At 49.0% G+C, this 14,899-nt stretch overlaps 1 protein-coding gene across 2 annotated transcripts in view; it reads right to left on the bottom strand.

Annotated features, from left to right (window-relative positions):
* LOC133359158 (cingulin-like protein 1) overlaps window positions 1-14,899 on the bottom strand; it is a 114,381-nt gene that overhangs the window by 36,166 nt on the left and 63,316 nt on the right. For both annotated transcript variants that reach the window (XR_009757153.1, XM_061577561.1), the window contains exon 14: window positions 12,064-12,153. Coding sequence is in view for 1 of the 2 variants with exons in the window: in XM_061577561.1 (XP_061433545.1) it covers window positions 12,064-12,153 (90 nt within the window). In the remaining variant the exon portion in view is untranslated. The remainder of the gene's footprint in view (window positions 1-12,063; window positions 12,154-14,899) is intronic.

Below are 14,899 nucleotides of genomic sequence, written 5' to 3'. Positions count from 1 at the left end.
GCTTTGACTAATTACAATGAACTCCCAGCAAATATTACGGGGCCAAATGCAACAGACCCTGACCGGGGGTACGGAACAGATCAGCCGACTCTTCAGCCATCACAAATCCGACTGCACCGTTTGTGGGTTGTATGTGTATGTGGGGATATTTGGCGCACATTTGTGTGTATATACATATAGATGTGTGGAGATCCGAGCTCAAAGCCAAAACCAGTGACAAATATCCGAACTGGTCCTGGGCCACCCAAAGGTCGACTCAGCCTTAAAGGAGTACATTTTATGCTGCGTCCACATGAGCACTGTGGAGACAGAACGGCCGGACGTGTTGCTGCCCACGCCACACTCTTGGCACGGTATGCCGGCGCTAACCGGCGCTCGCTAACAGGATCTTAACCGACCAGTCTGAGAGGGTAAAGGGCGAACTTTGTTTCTAGATTTGAAGTTTTCGTGACTGCAGGGATCCATACTCATTGGTTCTTTCGGTAAAGTCACGTAGGTATAAAATAAAATAAATCATAAATTAAATCACGACGTTTCGGGCACAACACCAGCGTCCGTCATCAGGTGGGACAACCACATCAAGAAACAATTGCTGAAGTGGGAAAAAGGGGCTGCCGTGACAAGAGGCCATATAGGCAAGAGAAGGGGGGAGGAGAGACAGGGAGGGTGGGGGTGTGGGGTAGGGGGAGTGGAGACTACAAAACTCAAGCACGGCAGAAAATGCCGGGGATGTGTTGCGCCCAAAACGTCGTAATCTAATGTATTTTATTTTATACCTACGTGACTTTACCGAAAGAACCAAAGAGTATGAACTTTGTTTCGTCTAAATGTGCGTGACGTTCACCCCAGCGTGCGGGGTTTCGGTGGTCAGCACACTGCACTCTGACCCCTGTGAGCCTCCTCTGAAGGTGGCCACACACACACAAAGTTACCCTATATAGCTAGTGCCGGATTAAGCTAGTGCGGGGCCTGTAGCATATGTTATAAAAGGGCCCTAAATAAAAAAAACATTAATATTAAAACAATTTTTTTACTTGCGTAGTAAAGTAATTGTATTTTTTCATTTGCTATACAGACAGATAACACGACAAATCGCTAACCTTAAACACCCAGTCGTTCATAAAAGTTGATGGCGGTATAGTGCTATAGTAATAGAGCAAGTGCAAAATCGCTGAACCGGAATTGATAGCTTGAAAGCATTTAGCGCAGGGCCCTTGAAAGTGCTGGGCCCGTAGCATTTGTAGCTACTTGTGCTACGAGGATAATCCAGCACTGCATGTAGCCTTAACAGACTGCTGGGGCAAGTACTGTTAGCGAGCACCTATGAGGGCCGACACGGCACACGAGGGGGTGGGTGACCAGTACGAAGCCCGGCCGCCTTTGCCTCCCAAGTGGCGATGTTTACACACCGCACAATTTAAGGCTGAGTCGACCTAGGTGAGGCGGGAATGGAAATGGGATCGCAGGGTTCGTTGCACGGTGAGCTCACGGCTACACTGCCGCTCCCCGCACACGCACGAGTGGCAACACGAACGTGAACCCGTCGTGGAGGTTCCACGGGTCACCCTCTCTGCCTAAAGCAAGCAGAGCGAGTGGCAGCTGCTCTGTCTGAAGCGTCGCAAGAAGGTGCCACTGAGCGGTGCTGCCAGCCCTACCACCGAGTGGTGCTGCACGCTGGACTCTCCAGGCTGTGTGTGCGTGTGAACGTGTAGGTGACTGTACATCCCATTCGCGTGTGTGTGTGCCTTGCGTGTGCCTTGCGTGTGCCTTGCGTGCGCCTGCGTGCGTCTGCGTGTGTCTGCGTGTGCCCTGCGTGTGCCTTGCGTGTGCCTTGCGTGTGCCTTGCATGTGCGTTTGAAAAAAACCACGAGCTCCCAAGCCGGAGCAGGGTGCATGCAACCTCAACAAGTCAGAGCTGACATGGGAACTGGCACACGCCATACTGTGCCAACATTCCTGAATAACAAATGTAACTTTAATGAGGACATTTCGCCATTATGTTTTTTTTAATCACATTTTGCCAACCCCCCCGACCCACTTCAATGCAACATCCTGGCATCGTGGCTGTCAGCGTCTACAACAACATTTGACGGCATGCTGACAAGAGTGATACCGTTTTCGAAGAAGGAGACAGAGCACGGGGCCGTGAACCCTGGCTGGACGTTCCCATGTGCTCCTGTGGGATCTTGTCGTGGGGATGGACATACGCTCACGCACTTACACGAGTGGGGACACACGAGTGGGGACACACGAGTGGGGACGCGCGAGTGCGTGCCGACACTCCCCGGTTCTCACATCAGCCGCGGGTGTTGAATGGCAAGCACAGTGGCTTTAGAGTTGGGAAAATATTAAATAGGACCTGCTGTTTTCAATGAAGGCATGGCCTGTAACCCAGATGGGAGTCTACTGAGATACAAGATTACGTTCACAAACAAAGACCGAGAAGATTGCAGTTATTCTTTGGTTCTTTTGGTAAAGTCACGTAGAGTATATAATTAATTAAATCGCGACATTACGGGCGCAACACAAGCGTCCGTCATCAGGTGGGACAACCACAGCAAGAAACAATTGTGCCCACTTCAGCAATTGTTTCTTGCTGTGGTTGTCCCACCTGATGACGGATGCTTGTGTTGAACCCGAAACGTCGTAATTTAATTTATTTTTTACCTACATGACTTTACCGAAAGAAGCAAAGAGTATGGATCCCTGCAGTCACGAAAACCTCGAATCTAGATTAAGAACTGTAGTTGCGTGAGCCCACATTTCGGTCTGGAGCATTCACTCGACAGCACGTGTGTGAGAACACCCGACAGTCGCTCGACAATACACAGAATACTTTCGTTATAACGCCGTACAGACAGCACCAGGCAGTTGTGGGATTTCACTGTGTGCCGACTGCGTCAGTGGTTACCCAGCCATCCATTTAGTCATGAAAATAAAATGGCTGAGACAGCGAATGAATCTCGCATGAAGGACGCTTACACGGGCATCTCGCCAAGACGTACGTGCGCACGTGTTGGTACGGCAGGATATGCAGCATGTTTGTTTTAACAGTTAGTGTGCGTTCAATGGCAATTGAGCAAAATGATAAATCTCTCCAGGGTGCTCGACACGCAGGCGAAGAGCTAAAGTCCCGGTCGGGGAGCGACTCGACCCATGGCCCTTCAGGCGTTATTAAAGCAGCTGTCGCATTGAGTAAAGTCAAAAGTTGACATCCTATTTAGGGAATTGCACCAACCACCATGGCACAGGGCCACCAGCTAACAAGAGCCCCCAGCCCAATGCTCGTTGGCGACCCGATTATTCCGCTTGCGTTTGCGGGGATGCAGCTCGGGATGGATGCGGACCATCACAACGCTTCTCTTGAACAACAACTGTCCAGGTGACCTGGAGGATCACGCATCGATCTGGAGGACCACACGGTGCATCTCGTGGCACTTTGACCCACGTGGGGTTTTCGTGTTCTGTCCTGGTATGTGAGTTTTCTCCAGGCACCAACGTCCTCACACGTGCATCCCGAGCATCACCCTCCTTCAAACGCAGCGTGCAACTCAGGAGGATTCCTGCACACGAGTGTTCTGTTTATATATGTCCGTACGACATCCGGCTTGTACAACTTCCCAAGGTCATTGAGGTACCGCTCTAAACCGGAAGGAGTGAAACACCTAGATTTGAAGTTTTCGTGACTGCAAGGATTCATACTCTTTTGTTTTTTTGGTAAAGTCACGTAGGTAAAAAATTAAAATAAATTAAATCACGTTTCCGGCGCAACACAAGAGTCCTTCTTCAGGTGGGGACAACTTAGCGAAATCACACCGCTTAAGCTTAAGAGCGGTGTGATTTAATTTATTTTAATTTTTTACCTACGTGACTTTTACCGAAAAAACCAAAGCGAATGAAACACCTGTTTTCACAAACAAAATAGCTTCCAGAGACGAAGTTGTGCCGCCACCGCCGCCGTGGCTTGGAATGGTTTGGTGCTCTTCACCGATGTGACGTCGTCTCACGATCGCGGGTTGAGACACGCACTTGTCCTTTCAAGCTGGATAGCATGGCGCGGAATACGCAAAGAACCAATCGACAAGTCCTGGGTAATGCAGGCAATCCCTTGACCAGATTGTGACACATTCTGAAACTTAGCGCGACACCTATTGGTGGTGTGGATATCGTGCGGGCAGTGGGCATCGCTTGGCAAACAATACCACGGTATTGCGATAAAAAAAGGTACTCAAAACACACCTATTAATAACATGGTGACGTTTCAGGCAATGGCTCTTCTTCATAGAGGTAAAGTTACTCAGGTTTGGAGACTGCACCAAACACCATGGGGCCTGATGAGAACCACGTAAAAAATATATTTTCTGATTACCAGTTTTTCAATATGCACATGAAGAGTTCCCTAATGCTAACCTTTGAGCACCAATAACTACTGAGTACCAGTAACTATTGAGTAAAAAGGTATATGGGTAACACCACATTTTGTCTTACACAGTGCTCAAAAATACCTTGGGATAGCCCACTGAGCTAAGACACTGGTAGACCTCACACCGAACTTAGGGAAACCTCCCCCTGGGTTTTACACAAAAGTCGAAATGTATCCCGCTTCTCAAATAAGCATGGGGTAATATTCAACTCCATTTGCAGTTTTGAGTCAGCGATAGAAATACCACATTCTTACGACAGGAAATACATTATTCAACAACTACGGACAACCCACAGAGGTGGGTACTCATTTACTAAAACCACAGGTGTGATGACTGGCCGAGTGAACTTCCAACAAGAATTTGAACTCACGACCCGCCAACTGTTAGTGGGTGTTCTTGTTCAAAACAAGTGAATAAATATTCCAAGTGCGTCAGTGTTTACATTAAACCCAGGCGCAAGGCTCCTAAAGTTGAAGTGCTCATATTCCATGAGCACTTCCAACGTAAATAAAGGTTAAATCTTGCACACTGCCTAAAATACTCTTTCCCTCGGAGGCGAGTGTGCAAGAGGCCATGCATCCAGAAGGTTTCAAACCGAATGTTGGGGCTGTCCGAGCGTTCGCCTGTCTCCTGTGTGGGTTCTCAGCCATTTCGTGGAATCAAAGCAAGTCCTCAATACATACCAAGCAAGGCCTCAATACATACCAAGCAAGGCCTCAATACATACCAGGCAAGGCCTCAATACATACCAAGCAAGGCCTCAATACATACCAAGCAAGGCCTCAATACATACCAAGCAAGGCCTCAATACATACCAAGGAAGGCCTCAATACATACCAAGCAGGGCCTCAATACATACCAAGCTGGGCCTCAATACATACCAGGCAAGGCCTCAATACATACCAAGCAAGGCCTCAATACATACCAATCAAGGCCTCAATACATACCAAGCAAGGCCTCAATACATACCAAGCAAGGCCTCAATACATACCAAGCAAGGCCTCAATACATACTAAGCAGAGCCTCAATACATACCAATCAAGGCCTCAATACATACCAAGCAAGGCCTCAATACATACCAAGCAAGGCCTCAATACATACCAGGCAAGGCCTCAATACATAACAAGCAAGGCCTCAATACATACCAAGCAAGGCCTCAATACATACCAAGCAAGGCCTCAATACATACCAAGCAAGGCCTCAATACATACCAAGCAAGGCCTCAATACATACCAAGCAAGGCCTCAATACATATCAAGCAAGGCCTCAATACATACCAAGCAAGGCCTCAATATATACCAAGCAAGGCCTCAATACATACCAAGCAAGTCCTCAATACATACCAAGCAAGGCCTCAATACATACCAAGCAAGGCCTCAATACATACCAGGCAAGGCCTCAATACATGCCAAGCAAGGCCTCAATACATACCAAGCAAGGCCTCAATACATGCCAAGCAAGGCCTCAATACATGCCAAGCAGAGCCTCAATACATACCAAGCAAGGCCTCAATACATACCAAGCTGGGCCCCAATACATAACAAGCAAGGCCCTCCTGAAGACGTGTCCAAGACGTCGTGGGAATTTTTAATTAAAGTTTTCAATCTTACAACTCTGGCCCTCACATTAAATCCTCTCCATAATCTAAGAACAAACAATAGCCATAGCCCTGGCACAAGGCCAATCTTTCAGCACGATCCCTTTTTACTAACCCGACCTCAGCCTCCTCGGCTAGACAACTCCGTTTCTCATCTTGAATCAACAGCCATTGACATTGAGACTGAACCTGCAGTCGTGATAAAGGATAGGGACATCAAACATGATATGAATGAATTTCTCCCCTCTATAATTTCTGTCATCAAAACATCACAGCTTTCCCCCTTGTATGTCCAATGCCCTGCCCCTAATACCCAGTCTTCCTGCAACAAAGTCTCAAGATACAGTGGCTATAAGTCTCCATAGTTGTTCAAAACCCATGGAGCTGAAGGCAATTAGCGGTGATGGAGTGAGATGTGGACAAAGCAATTGGCTTCCAGCTATGTCTGTGAGCGCCAGGGAAGGAATGCCATTCTGGGGCTTCAAATGCCAATTTTGAGACCTTTGACCTCATCACCAGGCTGGCCTGGAGGTCACAATTAAACTTGGCATAATACATCAGAGGGAAGCTGTTCTCAGTCACATTTTAATACGATATTTACCTACCCCAATCGTGAGTCATGGTTAGTTCTGTCAATTCCCACAAGTATTTACTTACGCACTACAATCTCACTCAATTGCAAGACTGCTTTGTAGGATGGTCCCGATTAGGATTTTTGCTCAACTTAGAGTATTTGGCAAGATGATGGCGCGCGCTCGGGGAAAACCACGAGGCGGGGAAGAGCACTCGGAGAGTGCACAGATATGCTCCTGGCTACAGCCTCCCACAGGCAGACCTCACGCTGCAAGCGGACGTCTCACAAGGGATACCGTTCCACCGATGGGCAATCCACAGACTCCTCTCCACCACCTCCACGTGGTGTTACGATACCACCAACATAATAGGACAAACTTGAACAATAACCCATAGATGGCATCACCACATAGCTGTGGCTTTTATTTGAATTAAATCAAATTTTGCTTTGAGAGATTTGCATTTAGTTTCAAATGTTTTAAACGGGCGCAAACACAAAAATGCACCAGGTATATTTCTACGAGAGGCACTATTGCTGAAGCACACAGTGTACACGAAAGCGGACATTAAAATCCTCGTGGCATCAGGTAATGCTTGACACTCGGTCAGCTGAAAGGTGACAACACCTGCATTTGCACATGGGCAGAGAGCTGGACCCAACGAGAGCAACGAGAAGGGAAGCGTTTCGTGTTAGCGAGGAAAGGCGCACGCAGATGGGGGCCAGGTATTGCACGGCAGGAGTGGGTTAGCAACTTCTAAAACTGGAATAGAACGAGGCAAGAACACACTGAAGACAAGTGAGGAAGAGGAAGAGGAGGCTGTGGTGAGTTGATACTTGTGCAGGGTGGAGGATGGAAGGCTGCCGACACTGGTGGGATGAGCAGCAGAACTATAGCCGGACGGGGCACGCGGTGAGATCCGGTGTGTGGGACTTGCGCGTGAGATGCTCATTGCACAACAGCTGCCGATCCAGCAGACGCAATGAAAGCAAACGTGACGTGTGGCGGCACCATTGGCCGTTGACCATGTGTCCAGCGACTTAGTACAAAATTATTAATTGTAAAAATGTGTTCATCATCCCAGCTGAAGTGACATGTTTTTATAAAAAACATTCCAGCATTTAAATCAAACGGACTGAACGTGGCGCTCACCCAACGTGCTGTGAGACAACGCAGAGAGCGCTCCTTGGGTGTAAAAAAAAACCATCCAAAACTACGCCGCGGCCAGCTCTCCACCGCAGGGCAGTGATGGCTGAGAGAGCGGCTCTGCGACCTCTGGGCGCACGGCACCCAGACCGATAGGGGACATTCGCCGCACCATCAACGTGGCAATTCTAACACAGCCACAGGTTTTGTCCTCATTACCCAAATCTAACATTTGAATCGGCGCCGCTTGAATGTTCAAGACACACACACACGCGCAAGTGAAGCTATAAATACTGTGACTAAACACCTGTAAAAGATTGGCAGGACACGCAAAAGCAGTTTTCATGCGAACATCATCTTTGCAGTCTCAGTGCCGAGTACGAGCAGCTGCGATGCACGAAGCAGCAGCTCGGTGCAGGCCAACTCAAGCAAGGGAAGGTTCCAGACCAGTGTCGGATACTAAACCGACACCGCCATGCACGCTGAGGAACTAAACCCATGTTTTTTTTTTACAGAAAAGTGACTAAATACTGCCCAATACATCACACACAGAGATCCCCGCCCCCCCCGCCCAAAGCCTTAACATGCTGTTGGGGCACATGCTGTTCGTGACCACCTATGAAGGGCTGGCACAACACGAAACGAGGTGGTGGAAAACACCGTTGCCTGGCCGCCTTTGTCTCCCCAGTGCTGATGTTCACACGCTGGACCGGCTATTCATTTAAGGCTGAGCCGACCTAGGTGAGGCCGGGGACCGGTTCAAATGTTCGCCACTGTTATTAGTCGTGAGCAGGAATCAGGGCTGTTGCACAATTTCCTCCCGATTAGTAAAATTAATGGAGATACACTAATACCATCAGTAATGATCAATTCAGATGATCATCGTCTAGCCCCTGGGTGAATGTATAATTGCTGCTGGTAAACCAATGATGGCGAGAAACTGTTTCATTTGCAAACAGGTGGGTGCCTATGTTTTATAGTGGAGACACAACAACAAAAATAATCATCAAGTGTCAACAAAGAGAAAATGTGAAATCTACCGCTGAATAATTATCATTATTGGCTAAATGTGGCAATGCCCAGCTGTAATTCAATGGGCCTGGCAACGAATTGGTAGATCACGCAGAGATGGAGTCATCATCTGCATTAAACACCCTTCCTCCAAGAGCAATGTACAGGGTGTTTCAAAAAGATAAACCAGATTTGAAATCGCCATATCTCTGCAACCACGAACCGCCCATGAATGAAACTCTTACCACTTGAAAGGGTGGGGCATAGTTTCCGCTCGATGCCTCTCACAGCGCACAAACAGCCCCTAGCCTCAATCATTCGGAAGATGGCGACCCCGCAACACAAAGCGTTTTGCGTTCTGCAGTTCAGCAAGACTGAATCCGTAATTGCGGTGCAGCGTGTGTTTCATCACACCCTGCGACTTTTTCTTGTGGGGATATGTCAATCTGGATGACCTCAAACACAGAATCAAGGCAGCGGTGACAACAGTGGAAGAAGACACTTTGAGAGGCATTTAGGACAAATTCGAACTATCGTCTCGATGTTGTCTGTACAGCAGGTGGAGGGCACATAGAGCATTTATAAAATGGTTAGTAAAACTTGATAACTCATTAAACCGTTTGTAACTTTTTGTGCAATTGTAACATATTGCTATCGTGAAATATACTGCTTTGAAATTGGGTCCATCTTTTTAAAACACCCTGTATTATGAGGATTGCTCAAGGTTAACTTCCACTTTGAGTTCTAGATAGCCGTAGTAGGAGAAGAAGAAGAGGCTGTTGAATGTGCGTGGAGTGGGCACGACAAACATTTGGCATATCTGTGCGGCGTCGCTTCACAGCAGCCTGTAGCAGTCTGGGTGTTTTCAAGATGGCAGCAAACAGGGTGTCGTGCGCTGCGGGAGAGTAGCCAAGGGCACTGACATTTACAGGATGTATCTGCTATGAAGAAGGGCCCATTGCCTGAAATGTCACCTATTAGATCTTGTTTTCCTTTTAAGGCCACAGTGTCGTTGATGAATGTGTTGAGGTTTCTTGTTAAGTGTGTTTGTGCACCACTCTCACAGCGAAATTCTTCAGAGGTGGGTAGTAAAGATCAGCGACGCGTGTCTCTCAAGCGGACGCGTGTCCGAGCGGCACACAAGGTTGTCACGTGGGTGCGAGTAGGTACAACGTGGTGAGAATGTGAAAGGAGATGCTTCTGAATTGGCAATGCGCCTGTTCTAAAGAATTTCACGATTCTGCCACCAGGCCATTTCATGACCAGTGGGAGAAATGTGTCCGCATTGTATATTCAAACCAACAGAGTAAGTTTAATAAACTTTAGTGTCATATATCCGTGAACCAAAAGCATAGGATAACAATTTTCAACGATTTTTTTTTACTTTACTAGGCAAGGCCTACTAAGCTCTACAGCTCTTTTTCAGAAGCAACCTGGTCACATGATAGCTCGACAAAGTGGCTTATCACGTGGAAATTACCGCAGAGAAATACTCTAAATGCATGTGTCTAAATGTGGAGGGAAAAAAACCCGGAGGATCCGGAGAAAAATCCATGCTACCACGGGCAGAACGTGCAGACTTCAAATATACAGGATTAAACCCACGGCTGCCTGCATGCCAGGTGAGGCACATAACATCTCACAACTGTGGCAGCCCTAGTTTATCTTTGAACCACACTCGTGCAACAACCACACAGGCATCAAATAATATCAAGTTAAACCAAGCGAGGACATTGCAGCAAATAGGAATTCTTTATGCCGACTCACAGGTAAGAGCTATCAGTTTAAGTTACTGAATACAATCGTGACAGAAGTGCAAACAACGGCAGATGAACCCTATCACACCTTCACCACGGTGCCACATTCAGTGACATGATGTCCAGTATCACCCTTGAGTTGCAAATGTTATTATTTAATACATTTCACAAATACATCTGCAAGTCATCAGGATGCTTATTCACAACTGTGCGGGCAAGTTGTAACTAAATGATCACGGATTTTTAAATATTTCCTCAGTAAAGTCTCCCTGGCTCTCTCCCAAGACTTTCAAGCAGGCTAACTGCTTGAGATGTTGGCAACTGGTTCTATCTGAGGATGTTTCGATGACACTGATGCAGTATTATTCTGGATAGATGAACGTTATATGGCCCCGTACACAAGGCTTCATTTATAACCGAATATTTTCGGGTTCGCTGGCAGACTGGAGTAGTAGGCACACGACGAGTTGGTCACAGCCATCGCAAGAGATATACTGGATGTGGTGTGCCGTGTGTAGAAATATTTTCCTGGACCGTTCCGGCTACAACTAAGCCCTCCCTATAACGTAATGAGGGGTGGTGGGGGTGCAATGGTTATGCACAGAGAACTCTGAACCCGGTGACCTCAGTTCAATTCCCAGCCATGGCTAAGACGAGTGGGGTGAGTGATAACCACACAGGTCCTGCCACCCCCCCACCGCCACACCCCCATCAATCCACAAACCCAGCATGGTGAAGTATGGCCAGACAACCCCCACGACCGACGTGGCGTGTGGAGGATTTCATCCAGCAGAGCATTGACAAAGGGCTGTAATTACACTGCTTTGCATGATCACTGAATGTAGAAGTTACTGTTCAAACGTAACAATAACTTACCTTAACTCTGTGAGCAACTGTGCATTGCAACAGACACATGACACGTGTGAAACACCCGTTCTCCTGCACTGTGCTAAAATAAACACATTTAATGCACCGATGGTGCACTCCTGAAGTACTGTAAATTAATAAAAGTGGCATTAGTACTGTAAGGGATTAGACATGGCGGGAGAGCACGGTGGGTAGAGCAGCAAGCTCCTGTTTGTTTAGATTCATGGTTCAACTCCTAGGCAGGGTCAGCTGAGTCACGTGGTGCTTTTGTGGGATTGTGGAACTTCCAGCACTGGCTCAGAACCAAGGACACAGATGAGTGCCACGGAACTCTGAGTAGCACAGCCAGATCCTGTACGCATGCTGTGTGTGCATGCTGTGTATGCATGCTGTGTGCGCATGCTGTGTGCGCATGCTGTGTGCGCATGCTGTGTGCGCATGCTGTGTGTGTGTGCTGTGTGTACATGCTGTGTGTGTGTGTCTGCTAGTGCACGCTCTGTGTGTGTCTATGTCTGCATGTGCTGTATGCACCCTGTGTGTGCTATGTGTGTGTGTGCACACTTTGTGTGTGTGCTATGTGCGTGTGTGTGCTATGTGTGCTGTGTGCATACTGTATGTGTGTGTGCTATGTATGCACACTGTGTGTGCTATGTGTGTGTGTGCACGCTGTGTGTGCGAGGAGATGGTACCTGATCCCTCGCCCACTCGGCTTTGTCTGTCAGGAGCTCCACGTTCTCCCTCTCCTCCTCCAGCTCGGCCTGCAGAGTGCTCACCCGCTCCTGCATGCGGCACACACCATGCGACCACCCGTTACACTCACCGCTCTGTGCCGATGAGTTACAGTCACCGCTCTGTGCCGATGAGTTACACTCACCGCGCTGTGCCGATGAGTTACGCTCACCGCGCTGTGCCGATGAGTTACACTCACCGCGCTGTGTTGATGACTCCCAACACCGCCGAAACCTGTATGGCACAGCCGGGCTTCTCTGCTGTCGCGATACGTGGCGGCGATCCCGACTGTAAGCAGCGATTTGGCCTAACGAGGCTATTTACCGCCAGTGCCTGTGGAGTTCCATAACGTTTTAGGAGCCTCAGGCCTTCTGTCTACAAAGGAGACTCCCAGTCCGTCTTGAATGTTGACCTCTGATGAAGTAAAAGTTTACCAAGTGATTCTCGGATCCTTTTCTATTCGGAGCATTACTATAAAAAGTGTGTTCTATTTACAACCCTTATTTTCTTCACATTTTTATGCTGGTTTGCAAAAAAAAGGTGAGCGAAAGTTGCCACGTTTGCACATATCCACAGCTGCTTTGGCCAATCCACTGCTGGATTAAGACCTTCCAAATCCGAGCGGGCCGTGGCGGTGATTTGCCAATACGTACTTCACCATGCGAGTTGGTGCTGGTGGGCAGAGGCAGGCAGCGTAGAATCTCAGTGCAACAATGGATTTTGCTACAGTGCCCTTTGCTAACCACACGTAGTACTGCCTCACTGCCATCTAGACAACGTAGCGTGCATGGCGATCACCCATCCAAGCACTATCCAAGCTCAACCCTGCTTAGCTTCTGCGATCAGTGCGTTCCGGGTGATTTGCTCAGATGCCATTGCCCATTTTTTCTGTACTCCCAGATTCTACCTTGCAGACTCTCACTGGATTCCCGCCAGCCTAGGGGGCCTCGGGGGCGCTGGGCCGAAGGGGCGCTGGGCCGGCAGGGACCACCATGGTGGTGCAGAGCGGATTGTGCGCTCAGTGCTGGGCCCTCTGCTCATGGGGTCGATGGGTAAATCTCAGTGGTGAGACGTACAGGGATGTGTTCAAGCAAGTCGCCTTGCTGCAGAGTGGATGATAATGACCCCCCCCCCTCCTGCAAATACGTGAGCATTTGCACGCACGCAGATTGCAACCCAAGCCTCAAGAGCGAAAAGTAAACATCACTCAGAGAACAGTGCAATATAACCACCCTTAAATAACTACGGTGACACGGACATAATTGGCAATTTATCTTAATGGACTTTAAACTGGTTACAAAACAGACATTGATCGATATATTCTGAAGGTCTCATTACCCTTCGCTGCAAGCCAGTCGCTTTGCCGACTTTACACGCACGATGTGTAATGGTCGAGCCTGGCACATTGTACAACACGGTAATATATTTTGAAATCATAAAATATCCTCATGGAGAAAATAAACTGGTCCGATACTGCTGTAGCTTACCCACATTGCCACACTGCACACGTGACCCGAGGGCAAACGACATCTTATGCTCCACACATGCAGGCAACGCGCCTTACCCCGTGCGAGCACAGATACAACACTGTGTTAGGCTGGGCTGTGGGAAATAAGCAAGGCGCTAATTTTTTTTTGTCGAGCGGTGCCGTTGAGGCTAAGAAATGTCCACACCCTGCAGCTTCAGAATAATGAGGTTCGATGTTTAACGGAAACCATTGAATGTGTTTAATCACAATATCGTCTTTCTTTTGATCAGATTGTGCAACACAGCAGAAGACAGAGAATGAAGCATTGCACACAAGCTCATAGTGCAGGGCGTGTAAACGAGGGTCGGTGGCTGTGCGTGGCCTGGTCCTCTCCAACAACCAACCCACACCGCTCCCTCTCCCTACACACTCGCTACCCCAAACCACTACCACTCCCTCTCCCTACCCCACACCACTCCCTCTCCCTACACATTCCCTACACACTCCACTCCCTACACACTCACTACCCACACCACTCCCTCTCCCTACACACTCACTACACACACCACTCCCTCTCCCTCCACAATCCACTCCCACTCCCTCTCCCTACACACTCCCTACCCACACCACTCCCTCTCACTAGACACTTCCACACTCCACACCACTCCCTCTCCCTACCCCACACCACTCCCTCTTCCTATACACTCCCTACACACACCACTCCCTCTCCCTACACAATCCACTCCCACTCCCTCTCCCTACACACTCCCTACCCACACCACTCCCTCTCCCTAGACACTCCCTACCCACACCCCTCTCTCTCCCTACCCACACCGCTCCCTCTCCCTCCACACTCACTACCCACACCACTCCCGCTCCCTACACACTCCCTACCCACGCCACTCCCTACACACTCACTACCCCACGCCCCTCTTTCTCCCTACACACTCCCTACCCACGCCCCTCTCTCTCCCTACACACTCCCTACCCTCTCTCCCTACGGGGACCGGGATGGGGAACTGGAACAGGGACACTGTGTTGATTGCGGTGGCGGCCGGGGGAGTCCCGAGCCGCGACGGTGCGCCACAGTGCGGTGCTGCGAGGTAGAATGCGAGGCTCGAGATTCGACCGTACGACAGCGGCCAAGTCTGGCAGAAGGGAAGAAGAGCGAGGAATGGTGGCATGACAGGCCGAGTGTGGCGAGTGATGCCCCAGCCCATGTTCAGCATGGGGCCAAGCACACCGAGGGCCCACAACACGGAAACGAGGCACCAGTTAATGAGGTCGTGGGTCAGACCCAGACGTGGACTAGTTTCGCCCCAGCGCAG

This window comes from Lethenteron reissneri, chromosome 64, assembly GCF_015708825.2.
Source record: "Lethenteron reissneri isolate LAM-NWPU_2019-01 chromosome 64, ASM1570882v1, whole genome shotgun sequence".
Classification (NCBI taxonomy): Eukaryota; Metazoa; Chordata; class Hyperoartia; order Petromyzontiformes; family Petromyzontidae; genus Lethenteron; species Lethenteron reissneri.
The sequence above is the reverse complement of the archived record's forward strand: the minus strand, read 5'-3'. Positions and strand labels throughout refer to the sequence as shown.